The 14,938-nt window shown below is 55.2% G+C and overlaps 1 protein-coding gene across 2 annotated transcripts in view; it reads right to left on the reverse strand.

Annotated features, from left to right (window-relative positions):
• Nucleotides 1–609: 609 nt before the first annotated feature.
• The window catches only part of HTRA1 (HtrA serine peptidase 1), a 50,558-nt gene continuing 36,229 nt past the window's right edge, over nucleotides 610–14,938 (reverse strand). Inside the window, exons 4-9 of one of the 2 annotated variants that reach the window (XM_066355306.1) lie at nucleotides 8,902–9,096; nucleotides 7,365–7,397; nucleotides 5,885–5,999; nucleotides 4,619–4,676; nucleotides 2,640–2,738; nucleotides 610–1,320 (exon numbers count right to left, since the gene is read on the reverse strand). In XM_066355306.1, coding sequence (XP_066211403.1) covers nucleotides 1,152–1,320; nucleotides 2,640–2,738; nucleotides 4,619–4,676; nucleotides 5,885–5,999; nucleotides 7,365–7,397; nucleotides 8,902–9,096 — 669 coding nt within the window. In that variant the 3' untranslated portion in view covers nucleotides 610–1,151. The remainder of the gene's footprint in view (nucleotides 1,321–2,639; nucleotides 2,739–4,618; nucleotides 4,677–5,884; nucleotides 6,000–7,364; nucleotides 7,398–8,901; nucleotides 9,097–14,938) is intronic. The other variant, XM_066355307.1, reaches the window with a different exon arrangement.

The raw sequence follows: 14,938 nt of genomic DNA on the forward strand, positions 1-14,938 counted from the left end.
GGTGCCTCGGGCTGCCTAAGGCTGTGCCTGCTCAAGGACACTTTGAGGGGAGCCCTGCTGTGCACCCCACAAGGCATAAGCTGTTTTCTGTCAGAGCCCTGGACAACTGGAATCAGCTTCAGCCTGTGCTTTCAGGGGACTCAGAACAGGACACTTTGGGGGTTCTATCCTAGACTCCTGAAGTGTCGCTCTTTCAAAAAGAGATCTGGTTCCTTGGCTGAGCTGTGGGGCAAAGGGGCAGGTCTGTCTGCTCTGCGCTGACCCCTGCACACTGAGCCCTGTGCCTTGCATAGAGCAGCGGCCCAGAGAATCTTTATTGACCGACGATAGCATGGTGCGTGAGGTCAACAGAGTCTTTTCAGTTTGAGAAGCCCCAGATGCAAGTGCAACTGTCCTCAAATCCAATTTCACAAGGCCAGGACAGCCGGGTACAACCGCTCATCACACCAGCAAGCCCCACGGGATGACCTGCAAATAACCACTAAGTCCTGCCACTCAACCCCACGCGGCGGACACCGTGGTTTCCCGAGGAGCCCCTGGACACAGTAATCACCTCCAAGAAACTGCGACCAGCTGTTGGGAGGGACGGGAAAGAAGCATGCCAGAGAGCCAAGTATGAAGAAGTAGTTTAATAGCTCAAACCCAAAGTCACTGTGCTCCTCGTTCTGAGGAGATTCCCCGAACAGGTGCCTGTGGCCGCTTTGGAAGCCAGCGTCCCCCCTGCTGCAGTCCCAGCACCCACCCACTCCGGGGCGCTGACTCGGAGGAAAGCCTGCACACGCCCAGCGCCCGCCCAACTCCCCGGGGCCTTCCTCTGATGTACGTGTTATATCAACTGCCGTCCCTGGACTAAGAGGATGACTCAGTTAACGGAGGAGACAAATGTTGACTGTCCGAGCAGGAACAGTCCAAGCGGGCAAGAAAAAGCACGCTGCATACATACGGTACAGGAGGGCGAGTCTCTGCTACACATTAACATTTGTTTTGCCTGCAAACTATCAAGAAGGAGTCTGTCGGCCAGGGAGTTTCTGCTGAACAAGCAACATGGTGGTCAGAAGTCTTGGGTGGTCCGTGCCACCAGCTCAGAGTCATCATGCACCGTCCACTGAAGAGTCTCTGAGGGAAACATGAAGCCCAGCTCATGCCTCTGCCTACTGGTCCTTTTCTTCAGGAACCACCGTGATCATAATGTCTTCGTTGCCCCTGCGGACGACCATGTTCAGGGTGCTCTCCTTTTTAATGACGTCGCTGACGTCGTTGGCGGAGACCACCGACTGTCCATTGATGCTGATTATGACATCATTTTCCTTGAGCCCACCACTGCAACAGAAGGAGAAAACAATGGTGACATCTCCACTCCTCCTGTCTAACTGCCGCGGAAGGCGGTCATCTTCGTGTGGACAGAGGCACAGTGTAGAACCTCAGAGCCCAGAGCAAACAGGTGGGTGCTGGTGAACTTAGGCGACTTAACCCACTAAAGGACTGCATTAATTCCTTTGGAGATGTTTAGGACAAATCTCCAATCATATCCATTGCAGAAATGCCTACCAGCACTTGTATGATCCATGACAGACTGACCACAAAAAAGGCAAGGATGTGCTATGTTTCATCTACCACGTACTGTGACCAAGGCCAACTTTCTTATAATGCGTGTCACCACTCAGAGAACTAACTGTTCCTATAAGGATCGGCAGAATGGTTTTATCATGTGACACTTCTTTTGTGTTATTGTTGCTATAACTTTAGCTCTTAATGTATGACAACGTCAAATAAGCTCTTATGGTCCTTAATGGTCCAGCACAGAGGTCAGCTAACTTTTTCTGTAAAGGGCCAGGCAGGAAAGATCTTAGTCTGTGCAGGCCTCACTGTTTTCTGTTACAACTACCACTGTTCTGGCCCGAAGGCCACCCCAGACAATGTTTCATCTGCTGGGTAGGGCTATGTTCTGGTAGATCTTCACCAATGGCCACTGAAGTTTGAATTTCACATAATTTTCATGCGTCATAAAATACTATTCTTATTTTAAATTTTTTGCAAACATTTAAACATGCAAAATCTATTCTTAACCTCTGGGCAGTACAAAGGCAGACAGCGCACCAAAGCCGGCCCCAGGGCGGTGGCTGGTCTCGGTCTTCCACTTTTCTGGGATAGTATGTCAACGCAGGTGACAGACCCAGAGGGCTGGCTGGCCTACTCCTCTTCATCTGACTTTGATGTCGCCTGGCTATTCTTCTAGAGGCATGGGCAGTTCTAGTCCGACGGATAACCAGATGCTATAGGACAGGACGTGCATCCTAAAGCCGATATAGGACCACTGCCCAGGGTCTCAGGGACCCTGCTCCTTAAACCTCCTTTCTCAGCCAGGCCTGTCTGTGGGACTCCTAACGACTCCAGCGCTCTTTCCATCTGGATGACCCCTCTTGAAGCAAGGACTTTTGGAGACAAGAAGCCCCCCTTTTTCTGGTGAGTCCTAAGCTGAACCAGGTCGGAAGGCCGGCGAGCAGGACTGACCGAGGACGTCCAACCATTGCATCCAGGAGCCGCACGACCGCCCGAGCTGACGTGAAATGAGCGCGGGCCCCTCCCACGACCCCCAGAACAACAGGGTATGAGGAAAAGGGAAAGTGATTCGAACTCACGCCTCCGCTGGGGTGTCGGAAAGCACTTCAATGATGTACGCTCCTGAAAGCACGTCTGGGAAGTCTCGGTGCCGGTCCTTGAGCTCCTTCGCTTTACTGCTTGGGAGGAAAGACCCCTGTGTCAATGTTAAGTGCCACCGGGCCCCCACTGAGGCCACCGGGCCCTCACTGTGGAGACTGGTGCCTACCCCACTGCTCTGCCCAACCCCGAGTCCACGGGACATGCCTCCAGGAGTCTGATGCTGCTGGAGGTTGCCTACTAGACTCAAAGATTTCTTAGGTAACAGCAAGAGAAGTGTCTCCTCATCATTATTAGCTTGACTCATTAATTGACAGTAGCTACCATCCAAGGAGTCACTGTCATAGAGCGGTTGGCTGGTTGGGAGCCTGAGCTCAGCCACTTCTGACTGTGCGATCCGGGGCAGTTGCTTAACCTCTCTGTGCCTTAGTTTTCACAAATGCAAAATCGGGATGATGACTTTTCCTCTGTGACACTGGTTGTTGTGAGGATTGGATGAGGTCATCTGGCTATGGCACCAGGCCCAGTGCCCGGCACAGAGCAAGCAGGGGACCAACAGTGGCTAGCGTCACTGTGCCTAGTGATCATTGTCACCACGGAGCCTTGGCACACAGTAAATCACCCAGGTCCTCACCCCACACCCAAATGCCTGCACTGTCATCCTCATCCTGGGCAGCAGGAAACTGAAGATTCAGAGGCCAAATCGTTCCCAAGGGCACAAACCAGGAAGTAGCAGAGCTCGGACGAGAACCCAGGCCGGAGCCCAGGGCTTGAACCTCTGTCTCCCACAGATCAAGATAAGAACAAGGGCACATTTTAGTCTCGGCACACTGGTACCCACTGTGGAGTGCTAAGAAAGGTACCAGCGTTCACCATACGTATCTAACCTATAATTCAGGGTCGCAGTTAATAGTTGATTTATTATAACAATACTATATATATATATTTTTCCTTCTTTTTCCAAGTGAGAGGAGGGGAGATAGAAAGACAGACACCTGCATGCACCCCGACCAGGATCCACCCAGTAACCCCTATCTGGGGCTGATGCTCTACCCATCTGGGGCCATGCTCACAAGTGAGCTATTTTGAGTGCCTGAGGCGGAGACTCCACAGAGCCATCCTCAGAACCTGAGGCTGATATATTCAAACCGATGAGCCATGGCTGTGGGAAGGAAAGAGAAAAAAGAGAGAGAGAGAGAGAGAGAGAAGGGGGAGGGGAAGGGTGGAGAAGCAGATGGTTAATTCTCCTGTGTGCCCTGACCGGCAATTGAACTCAGGACATGCCCATGTCAGGCCGATGCTCTACCACTGAGCCAACCAGCCAGGGCAACAAAAACATATTAATATTCCTATTAATATGTTCTACTCTCAGCCGAGTTTACCTACAACAATTTCAACTACACCCTTAGTTACCAGGACTCTTGCGATTACATCAGATTTTTTTCATCAAGGGTGAAAAACACCAGCGTGTTGTGGGCCTGGCGGCCACATGCCACAACCTCCACCAGCCCAGGAAAACAAGCCCATCAGTCATGTGGGCCGGCGGCATTCCTGCAGCCACAGCCCACAGGCAGCAGACCTCATGACCGGCAGGGCTTGCTGGGGCAGAGGGAGGTGCTTGGGGCACTCCCGGAATGTGGGTTTCAAGAGGACAAGTGCTGAAAGCAAGGCCTGAGGGAGAGTGACCAACACCACCTGTTGTTCAGGCCTGCCCTCAAGGCGGAGGGCGGACTCTTCCAGGAGGAAGGACCCGCTCAGTACACACGAACAGACTGAGAGATAAGTCAAGAGGCCAAGGATCGTGACCCCTCTCTCCTTCCTCACCTTATGTAATTTCAACCAGAAACTGCGATCTTTCTTAAGGCAGCATAAGGTTTCTCTTTCAGGGGTGCCAGGGAGGCCCCTTCCGAAATCCAGGGTCATTTACACTTAAGACAGACACACACACCCTGGTACCCACCTGGATGTGAGCGACATCATCCGGATGCCAATGTACTTCTTCTTGGTGATGGCTTTGCCTGGAGGAACAACAAAAGGACAAGGGAGGTCAGCCGAGTTGGTGGCTGTGCTGGGGCCACCAGGAGCTGTGAGGTTCAATCCCCCAGTTTGCAGGGGAAGGACCAGGGCCACCAGGGTGTGCACGGAGGCTATGGATAAAATTCCGCCTGGGACCGTGGGAAGTCCTGTCACTTCAGTTAATGGCTGAGAGCCTAGGAGGGACCCTTGATTCCTCTTGGCCCCGGCCTGACAACTGACAGGGTTCTTTCTGTCCTTCATATAAGTCCAGACAGCGGCCCCTTCCCTCCGTCCTGGTCTGGATGACTAGGAGAGCCTCTTAACTGGTCTCCCAGCTGCCACCCACCCCTCAGTAGAGTCACCTCCCAGCCCTGAGAGGGACCTTTAAAGACATCAACCAGATCACAAACTTCCCTGTTCTCCATGAGGCTCAAATACAACTCCAGCCCCTCACCATGGCCCAAGGTGACCCCAGCTGCCTTCCTTCCACATCCACACGCCCCCCGCATCCAGCTGCAAGGCCGCCAGCTCTCATGTCCCGCAATGGAGGCCTGGACCCTGCTGGTCCCCTGTCAGAACCCCCCCCCCACCCCTCCCAGCTGGCCCCTCTCCATGAGGAGGCATTTCCCGCCACACTGTCTCCACGGGCTGCCCTCCCCCCACTCCCTAGTGCCCCACCCCGCTTCCTCGTCTGGGAAGCACTTGTTGCTATCTGAGATCATCTTATTTGTTTGTTTACTCTCAGCCTCCCCTCCCCGCCACAGGTAGAAGGTAAACATCACACCTGCAAGGGAGCCCCAGTCAGGCCCTGAGCAGACGGGCCCATAAACATTAGTGGAATGAATGACCTCCTTGACCTCAACTTCCTCCTCAGTAACGCAGGACTAATACTCCCCACCTGACAGGGCAAAGGAATTAAAGACGCGAGTGAATGATGAACCAAAACGCTGTGCAGAAATCACCTAGGATCGTGCCTGCCACATACTGACTTGTATGAAACGTTCACAATCACAGGTCAAAAATGGCAAGCACCCACAACCTAACACCAGGGGCTTCGTAACGTGTGTTCCTTTTCCTTCCTGATGGAAAGTCTCAGGGTGCCTTCAGGTGTGTCGCTGTCCTGCCCCGAGTCCCAGCGGGGCAGCCGCGCCTCAGGCCTGCACCTCCCACCGCTGCCGGCTGCCATCTGTCTGTCGGGGCCTCTCTTTACCTTTGGCCTGTCGGTCGTGCGACTCCGTTAGGAACTTTTTGATCTTATCGGATGGGATCGCAAAGGAGATGCCAGCTGTCACTTTCAGGGTGTTAATTCCAATCACTTCCCCGTCCTGCAAAGCAAGGCAGACATGGCTGACGGAACCAGAGAGGCTCACCTGAAGGTTCGCACCAGGAGAGGACGGAGAATTTGTACGAGAGGAGTCGTAGAGTGGGGTGGGGCTGGGGGAGCTGGGGGGGGGGGGGGTTCCAGGCTTGTAGTGGAGAGAGGTTAAGTCATGTGCAGCAAGGGAAGACCCAGCACACACTCTGGGCTCATACTCAGGGGTCACCATGCTCTAAAAACTGCCTCAAACAGGTACTTTTAAGACCCACATTTACTCTTTTCACGGGGAATGTTTCCAAACGCTCTGACTCCTGTAGGTGGCTGTCCACACCCTCCTGCTTCTCCCATCTCCAATGACCTTAGGGTTCCTCTGCTGATACCAGGAGGACTGGCTTAGGGCTACCTGCTCCATTTCCAGAAAATGCAGTTTCAGACAGCGGCCCCTGACGCAGGGGTGCTGGGGGGAGGGGCACAAAGGCCTCTTGTCCCCTGCTGGTCTCCGACTAGCTTTAAGTCATGGGAGAAGCCAGTCCACAGGGCGTCCTTTGAGTCAAGATAAATTCACCATTTAGTCAACGCTGCATCATAGGAAACGACTCTGGAATCAGAGCCTCACCTCATGTACTCGGCCATTATTCTGAATACTATTGTTAAATGGTTTGCTCCACTTGGGATTAAAAGGGGAACCGGCCAGGAGAGTATAAATCACTCCAGGAATACTTTCCCGAGCGCTGAGAATTCAGTCCCCAGCTCCGAGGGACCCTCCAGGAGGCACTGCCCTCCCGGGCCTTGCTAAACATGGCCTCAGGTTCCTCACCTGTGAATGAGAGTTGACCTGGGTGACCCCTGGGCTGAGCCCTGGCTCTGACAGTCTGGTTTCCCTTTTATGCTTATGTATTTAAATACGGGCTTAAGTGACATCTTTGGGAGTGGGGTAAGTCCTCATTCCAGCCAGGTCTTAAGGGAGGGCTCCTGGCCAAAACAAAGACTGTGGACGGTCCGAGCCAGCTCCCCCAGCGCTGGGGACATCATCTGAGGGACGGGCCTCTCCGTGACGGGTCAGACCCGCTCACACCTTCGAAATAAAGGCCTGCTCCCTTGGCTAACGCCTGCCTGGGACCCGAATTCCACCGCCATTTCCTCGTAACTTCGAAACACCGGCGTGTCCCCCGGCATAACTTCCAACCCTTCCACTCCAGCATACCTGACTCTTTCCAGAAAGATAAGACAGGTGACTTTGCAAGGACACACAGCACATTCACAGATTTCACTTTAAGAGAATTAAATGTGCGGGCAAGTTCATGTCTGAAAAGAAAGCCAGAACAAAGCAAACGAAAGCATGCACACCGATATTAAAAAAAAAAGGCCTTACCAGGTTGACCAACGGGCCTCCTGAGTTCCCATACTGAAATTAAAGAAAAGTGAAAAAATGATGAGTTTATGTCCCTCCGTGCTCCCACTTCCCGGCCTGGTAGGTTCCACAGTGCGGGTTCTCTTCCAGAATTTGTTCCTGTCACCCTAGTATTTTGCCGGGGAAAAAGGGGACCTTAACTACTTCCGAAAGTTACAGAGATGCCATAAGTGGGATTTTTTTTTTTTTTGCTCCAAAGCTCAGATGCCAACCGTGAACCCCCTAAGGCACCTGACAGCTTTCTCTGGGCAGCAGCCGGGCTGCCCACCTGCTCCCGCACCCCAGTATGTCAATCGGCACAGTCCCCCTTCTGTGTGACCCATCTTGCCGCCAGGCTGGAAACCCACGTGGTGTGTCCCATTTCCATGACTTCACGCAGACCACAGGAAAGCTCAGGCATAAGATCTGTGGGAGGCGCCAAGTGCTCAAAACTCCCGCGTTTCTCATTTACTAACAGATGTCTGGGGGCGGGGCCGGGGCGGGGGGGGGGGGGGGGGCATTGCTTCTCACAAACGTCAATCCTCCTGGAAGACAGCTAAAGTGGAAAACTGTGATTTCAGAAAGCTTCTGCTTACGAGGTTGTGTGAAGCAGCCCCTGGCCTCGTCGGACATCGAACAGTGTCGGGCACTGGTGGGATTCAGCTGGTTCTCACCAGTTCGGCAGAACCGATACCTAATTTCTGGTTGAGTTGGGCAAACCGGTCGTTAAAATGGCACTTGTCATCAGGGTTCTCTCTAAGGTGGGTGGCTGCCCAGCCGCCCAATGTGGAAATCACAAATTGACATTCCTCCCTCTTTTTTAACGTTCATCTGCACAACAGCACATTCTAAGCACCCGTAGTTGTGTCCATTTCGTCCGTAGGTGAAAAAATATTGCAAGCGAGGACGCCAATCAAGAAGCAATATGGAACTATCTTAAATAACAGTTTTATTTTTTTTGTCAGGTATGATTTAATATTTTTTCATTAATATTTTAAAACTCTTTCTTATAATCTAGGTTTGTGGACCTCTTTCATTGTTCTTAAGTATTAAGTGCATGAAATAATAAACTACCTGTCGGCATATCTTTTCTTTATACTTAAAATGGTCATTAGGGCAGAGAACCGGTTGTTAAATTATTTGAATCTCACCACTGGTGTCGGGGTACCGCTCGGGCTGTGCCCCAAGGCACAGCAAACAGCCAAGTGCCGCAGGGACTCTGCCAGCGTGAGTGTCCCACCCGCCAGGAAGCTGCCGCAGCAGCTCCACGGAGGGTCCGCGGCCCCTGGGACAGGGCAGCTCCTGCAGGCTGCAGAACTTGGCCAACTGGGAGTCCCCTTCGCAGCGGCCCCTGGAGACGGCTAAGGAGCCGAGGACAGCCTGCAGCCTCAAATGCTCCAGGGCTCCCAAGCAAACTAACTCCTTGCACAGAACCTTGAGAACCAGACCCCAGCCCTGCTTCCTACGCCTGCCTTTGCAAAAGCCCGCGCCCCCAGCAGATGGCAGCGGCCAGACTCACGTTGATGATGGCGTCTGTCTGGATGTAGTCCATGTCCGAGTTCCGGAGCCCCAGCTCCTTGCCACCTCGCTGGGTGGTGCTGACGATCCCCGTGGTGACCGTGTTCTGAAGGGAGAACGGGCTGCCGATGGCGACCACAAACTCCCCCGGCCGCAGCTCCGAGGAGCGGCCAAGCAGCAGCACGGGCAGCTTCCCCTGGAACCACAAGGTTGGCGTTGCTGCGTTTGGTCAACAGGACGGATACGCGCACAGATGTCACGGAAGCCAAGCCGTGGCGGGTGCTCCAACACCAGGCCTGTCCCCAACCGAGGCCCGTCCTACCGCCCTTCCGGGCTCGGGGCCATGCTTCCCTTCCCACCCACAATACTCAGTATGTTGTCGGGGCTGCTGCGAACTCTGAAGCCGTGAGCCAAGGAAAATGTGGGGAGGTTACTGGAGGCCAGCTCGGGGTCTCAGCGCATCTTGAAACTATCAGCACAGAATTACACTGAAACCTTGAGACCGGGAGACGGAGACCAATTTCGAATTTGGGTCAGGACTGCCTGGGGTAATCTTAAAGAGTACACAACCCAGGGAGGACCCTGAGCCCACACACCCAGGGTGGAGGGGACAGGCTGGGGCTGCCACCCTTTACCACAGGCTCACCCTCCTGAGTCCTGGGCAGTCGGGAGCACTAAGGGCCGGACTGCACTGACTCAGTTAGGCGTGTCCTGTGCTGAGCACACGGCCCTTCTGGTGAGGAGCAGGGATGGCATAGCAAGGTGTCCAGAACCCTTAGACGCCAAGACCCAAGAGGTGGGCTGTCCCCTTGTCTGAAAAGGTCCTCCATCAGCCCCCTCTGCTCCTGGCTCAGGCAGGCTGAGTACCCCAACAAGCCTGATCCAGGATCCCCTGTGAAAACCAAGCAGAGTTGGAGCCACAAACAACTCTTCAAACCAAACGGGACAAAATAAGCCAGCTCAAGTCACCACGCTGGAGATCTTGGTTTAACCGGGGATGGCTTCGGCCCTCCCGACATCCCTACCTCCCCAGAGCCAAGCAGTTCTTTTTGCCTTTGTTCTCTGAGTCAGAATGAGCAGCTGCCCCAAACAACGTGGACCAGGCCCAGAAAGCAGAGATGGCAGCGCAGGCCTCGTGCGAAGTGCGATTCAAGAGTCCTGGTGTTTGTCCACCTGGACAAAGGAAGAAGTGAGGGTGGGAACCAGCGGTGACTTCAGCATGTCCTCTGCCAAGGACGGAGCGTATACCATATGCCAATCAGCTCATGGGGGCCCAGTGAACAGACGAAGAAACTGAGGCTCTGAGCAACTGGATGACTCGAGACAGAGAAGGGACTGAAACCTGGGGCCCCAGACTCTCGCATCCACCACACACACGGCACCTCGCCACAAAGACCCCACCCCCGTGAGGAAGAGGCCGGGCCAGCAAGGTCATGGAGGAAGGGGATGCTGAGCAAGAACCTAAGACCTAACACTGAGTTTAAGGGAGACACATGAGAAGGAATGCCTGTTGGACCACAGGATCTGAGGGGCCCAGCAGAGCACTGAGCTCGGGAGCGCAGACCCCTGGCCAGGCTGTCCAGTGAGATTCTGGCCTGAGCTTACAACCCCTGGGTCCTCAGCGTTCTCATCTGGAAAATGGGAATGTCACACATCCATCTCCGCAGTTAGTTGTGAGAATCCAGGGACTTAAGATCTGAACAGCTCTCTGAACACTGCCTCGCTCCTTCTAAGCATCATGGAAGCGGGTCCGGGAAGCACCCTGGAAGTGTTGGTTATTGTTATTAGTATTGGGGTCTGTGCAGACCCAATGGGCAAAACCTCACCAACAAATAAACTCCCACAAGCTAGTTCAGGTCACCCAGAAGAAGGCTGGTGGCACAGGTCTGCCCGGACAGTGACTCTCGGAACTTGGGGTCACCTGAGGCCAGAGTGCATGGTACTGCCCTGGAGTGGGGCAGCTGCAGCCCCGGACTCCCCGGCTCCTCAGCATCCAGCCACACCAGCGCGCTCAGCACAGCCTGTTTACCCTGGGCCCCCGCCAGCCGCCCCTGCCAGGAATGACCTCATCCCACAGTCGCAGAGCAGCGGGTGGGTGGGAAGGAGTCCGGGTTGGTGATGGGGGAGGCCCACCAGGGACACTAGCACTCGTTCAGGGCCTGGGAACAGCCTTCAGGGCTGGGCTGAGGGGGTGAGGGGACACAGAGGCGAAGGCTCCTGGGGCCGGGACCGGGGCTGTCTGGCTGCACCAGGTAACAGTCGCTTGTTTCCAATTTCAGTGCACGAGATCAAGTTTAACTACAGAAAGGTGGGCCCACATCAGCTCAGCCACCAGCTGGGGACGTGCCACTCCGCCTCCACCCACTGGGCAGGAAGCCAGACCCTGGCTCCCAGGTCTCGGGGCGTTTAAAGGCAGAGGGGCCTCGAGACTGCTCTCCAGAACCCTTCTCCGAGTCCGAGCTCAGGCAAAACGAACGCTTGGGGTGAGCGTGTGCAGACACGATGAGGACACAGGCAAGAGACCCCCCCCCCCGGGGCCTCTGAACGTGCTGCTCAGCCACGCTGCCCGGGTAGGGCCAGGCCCCCAGGGACGCTCAGGGACACCAAGCATGGCACCAGTGTGGCGAAGCCACTCGGGTGACCACACGGGCTTGGACAAGTGGGCATCAGCGATCCAGCCCAGAGACTCCTGCAAACCAATCTTCACTGAACACAGAGGGGGAAATGCAGGCCACAGGGCCATGAGGTCACAGCTGCACCAGTGGGCAGCACCAATCCTCACCCTGTGCAAGTCTTTACCCATCGGACATTTCACCGAGTGTGAAGGACAATCCGAAGAAAGCAAGGAGACGCACAAGGGGAGGGGCTGTAATATGAAGCCTGAGTTGCTATGAAGGGAAATGAACCTTTTCCCTCCCGTATGACAAAACACTTCCATGACTTCGTGGGGGGGTAGAGTATCTTCCCCTCCCCATTTTACAGATGTGGAAACTGAGTCTCAGAGGAGTGATTTCTCACTGCCAATGAGCAGGTTGGCCAAACAAGAAACCAGGCTTCCCAGCTCTGAGGCCTGAACTCCTAGGCATGTGGACCCAAAATTCTAACTGTAGGCAGAAATCTTTGCAAGGGAGTGACACGGGACAGAGACGCGGCCCAGCCCAGTTTACGGCGTGTCGAGAAATCAAGGTGACTCGTGGGGCCAGTGTTTGGGAGCCAGCGTCAGGCTCTCCAGTCTGTCCCAGATCCTAGTGGGGCTCGTTCTCAACCCCCATCCTCACCTCGGGCCTGTCTGCTCAGCGCCGCTATAAGTCTGCTGGCCAAATTCCTCCTTAGCAATTGAGCATTTTATTCCATGGCTGTCTAGACAGACGCTCCGCGGGGGGATCTGGGGCGATGAAATGCAGATACAGCCAGAAGCGCGAAGCTATGCCTTGGCCTTGACCTGCAGATGTAAGACATCGGCCGCCGGCTCCTGGTCTGAGCATGCACCGCTGTCGGTCCGGTCTGGTCCGGTCCGGTCCGCAGGCTGGTTCCCGCGCGGCCACCCCCGTCAAAGCATCCCAAGCTCCCCGCCACATCGACAGACGCCCTCTGATCTTCTCTGAGGCGGCCCCAGCCACAGGCCATGTTGGAGAGGCCAGCCCTTCTAACCGCCACTTCCCACATCTCACCATCTCGCGGGAGCCTCGTGCTGGGGCCTAAGGGCGCGCCTACGGAGTGGAAGGTGGACGGCCCTCCTCCATGGGGCAGATGAGAAGAGCAGAGGGTGGGAGAGGGAAGAAGGAGGCCTGTCGCTCTGTCCCTCACGTGGGCTGGTTCAGCCACTTGGGGGATGCAAGTGCAAGTCCTGCACCCAAGCAGGACGGTGGGAAAGCGTGTAAGTGGTCCTCGTTGCTGCGGTGGAACCCTGGGGCCCCACCCAGAGTTCCTGCGGCTCAGGATTGCCCTGAGTCCTTCCAGGACCAGCGAGGGCCATCTCAGTCCTCAAGGCCACGCTCCTGCTAATGAGAAGGGGGACCAAGAGGCCAACAGAACAAAGAGGCATCTAGGGTAAAACGCACACCCAGCCTGTGGCCCACTAATGCTCCGGGACATCCTCATGACGGAGCCGATGAGAGGGAGCTCAAGAAAACACAAATCCCCCTAATACCTGAGCTTTCGGCCACTGCTTCCCGGGTGGATGGAGAAAGAGCCCGGGGAGGGTGTCAGAAGGCCAGGTGTGGACTCCAGACCTATGTGTCTACGTTCAGTTACTGAAGACTGGCTGTAGGCAGGGTGATCATTGTGTGGTCGATGTAACACTGAAACTCGGTGGAGGCTGGTGCCCACCATGAGGAAAGAAGGCTCCTCCCAGGTGCTTAGATTTCCGCAAACACCAACCAGCAGGCCCAGCAGCGCTGTCCCCGTGGGACAGTGCCCACGCAGGGGAGAACTTCTCCAGCCAGCATGCGCTGAGCCACTCCCACGTGCCTGACACAGGGTGCGCAAAGATCAGTGGACGCCACCCGGGCCACCAGGGCACAGAGCAGTAAAAAGAGACCAGTCTCCATCTCCGTGGTCAGCTCAGCCCAGAACCTTCCATAAGGGTTAAATACAATCAACACTAAAAGTGGCGGGTTTACCAGGGAGGTGTGTTCAGATGCAAGTTACTGGAGAACCCAGCCGACGTGGAATATATCAGTGTCCACCTGTTCAGGCAGGGTGGGCTCAAGGACAACAGAAGAGGCTCCTGCCTCCCTTCTCTCTGATCAGCCTGCCGGTGGAATCCCCCACGCCTCTGTTCCAGATGTTCTTATCACCAGCCCAGCCTCCCACTGCCCACCTGCCCAGAGCACAGCTGGCCAGCAAGAAAGAACTGCTCTGCGCCCAGACTGGTCCACAGAGGCAGGTGACGGGAGCAAAGATGTCATACAACAGGGCAAAGAGGGACTCAAAGAAAAATCAGAATGGAGGCCCACCAGAGGAAGCGGAGTCCCTGCCTCCCCGGGGCCAGGCTGTTCTTCCAGTGGTGGGAGCCTGCACTGTCCTCAGACAAGCCCGGGCCCGGGCCCAGAGGCAGGCCTGTGCAGCACCACCTGCTCCCGGGGCTGTACATGAGGCCTGGACTCCCGCTGAAGTGAGTCACAACAGCTGGGATCCCCCCCGGGATCTCCCAGGAGGCAGAGCTGGGGCTGAGCAATGGCCTGGGCTGGCGGCTCGCTTCCGGCTTACTCTCCAGAACAGCCACAGGGGGTGCAGAACGAAGACCTAGACATAATGTGCACACACGCACGCAGAGACACATGCGTGTGCGTGCACGGGCGCACGCGCACACACACGCATACTCCTCACGCACACGATGACACGTGGCCTCCGTGCACCTCAGGAGCACACTGTCCCAAACAGCAGAACATCTGAATTTGGTCTTGGTCCTACATTAACTCACTCCATGACCTTGGGCCACTTGGACTTCTCTGGGTCTTGGTTTTACCACTTACAAGTGAAGAGACTGGAACCCTGGTAATGTCCAAGGTCATCCAGCTCTGACAGGGTTCTTTCCAGAAGACCTTGTTGATTTCCCCCAAAGGTATCCTATTAGCAGAGAACAGTTACACTGGTGAGATCAAAACAGACCCAGGGTGCTTAGCAAACCTCTCACACACGCCCTGCAGGTCGGATGACCCAGAACTACAGCTTCCTGGAAGGCCCCAGATGCTGGCTCAGCCGGCAATCTCCAGCGAGGACTAAAGGCAATGACCCGTCCGTCGTTCAGCTTCCGGCCACGCTGGGCTTTGCCAAACAGCCCTTGAGTGCTCACTTCATTGTGGCCTCATCCTCTGAAGTTTGGGGACAAGGACAATAAGACGAATCAACGAAACTAAAGGAAAGATTGGCAACTCTTTGGAACCTACTGAGGCAAGTCAACTGCTGCTTCTTTGAAAAGCAGAAAGCGCCCTGTTACAATATTTTTGTTGCTGAATGTGCAGAGGCCGCAGCGTCCGCCAGTGGCCCCACACGCCCACTCTCCAGGGGCTGGGGCTTCCAGGTCGGCCTTGTGT

Source organism: Saccopteryx leptura, chromosome 13 (genome assembly GCF_036850995.1).
Source record: "Saccopteryx leptura isolate mSacLep1 chromosome 13, mSacLep1_pri_phased_curated, whole genome shotgun sequence".
NCBI classification, from domain to species: Eukaryota; Metazoa; Chordata; class Mammalia; order Chiroptera; family Emballonuridae; genus Saccopteryx; species Saccopteryx leptura.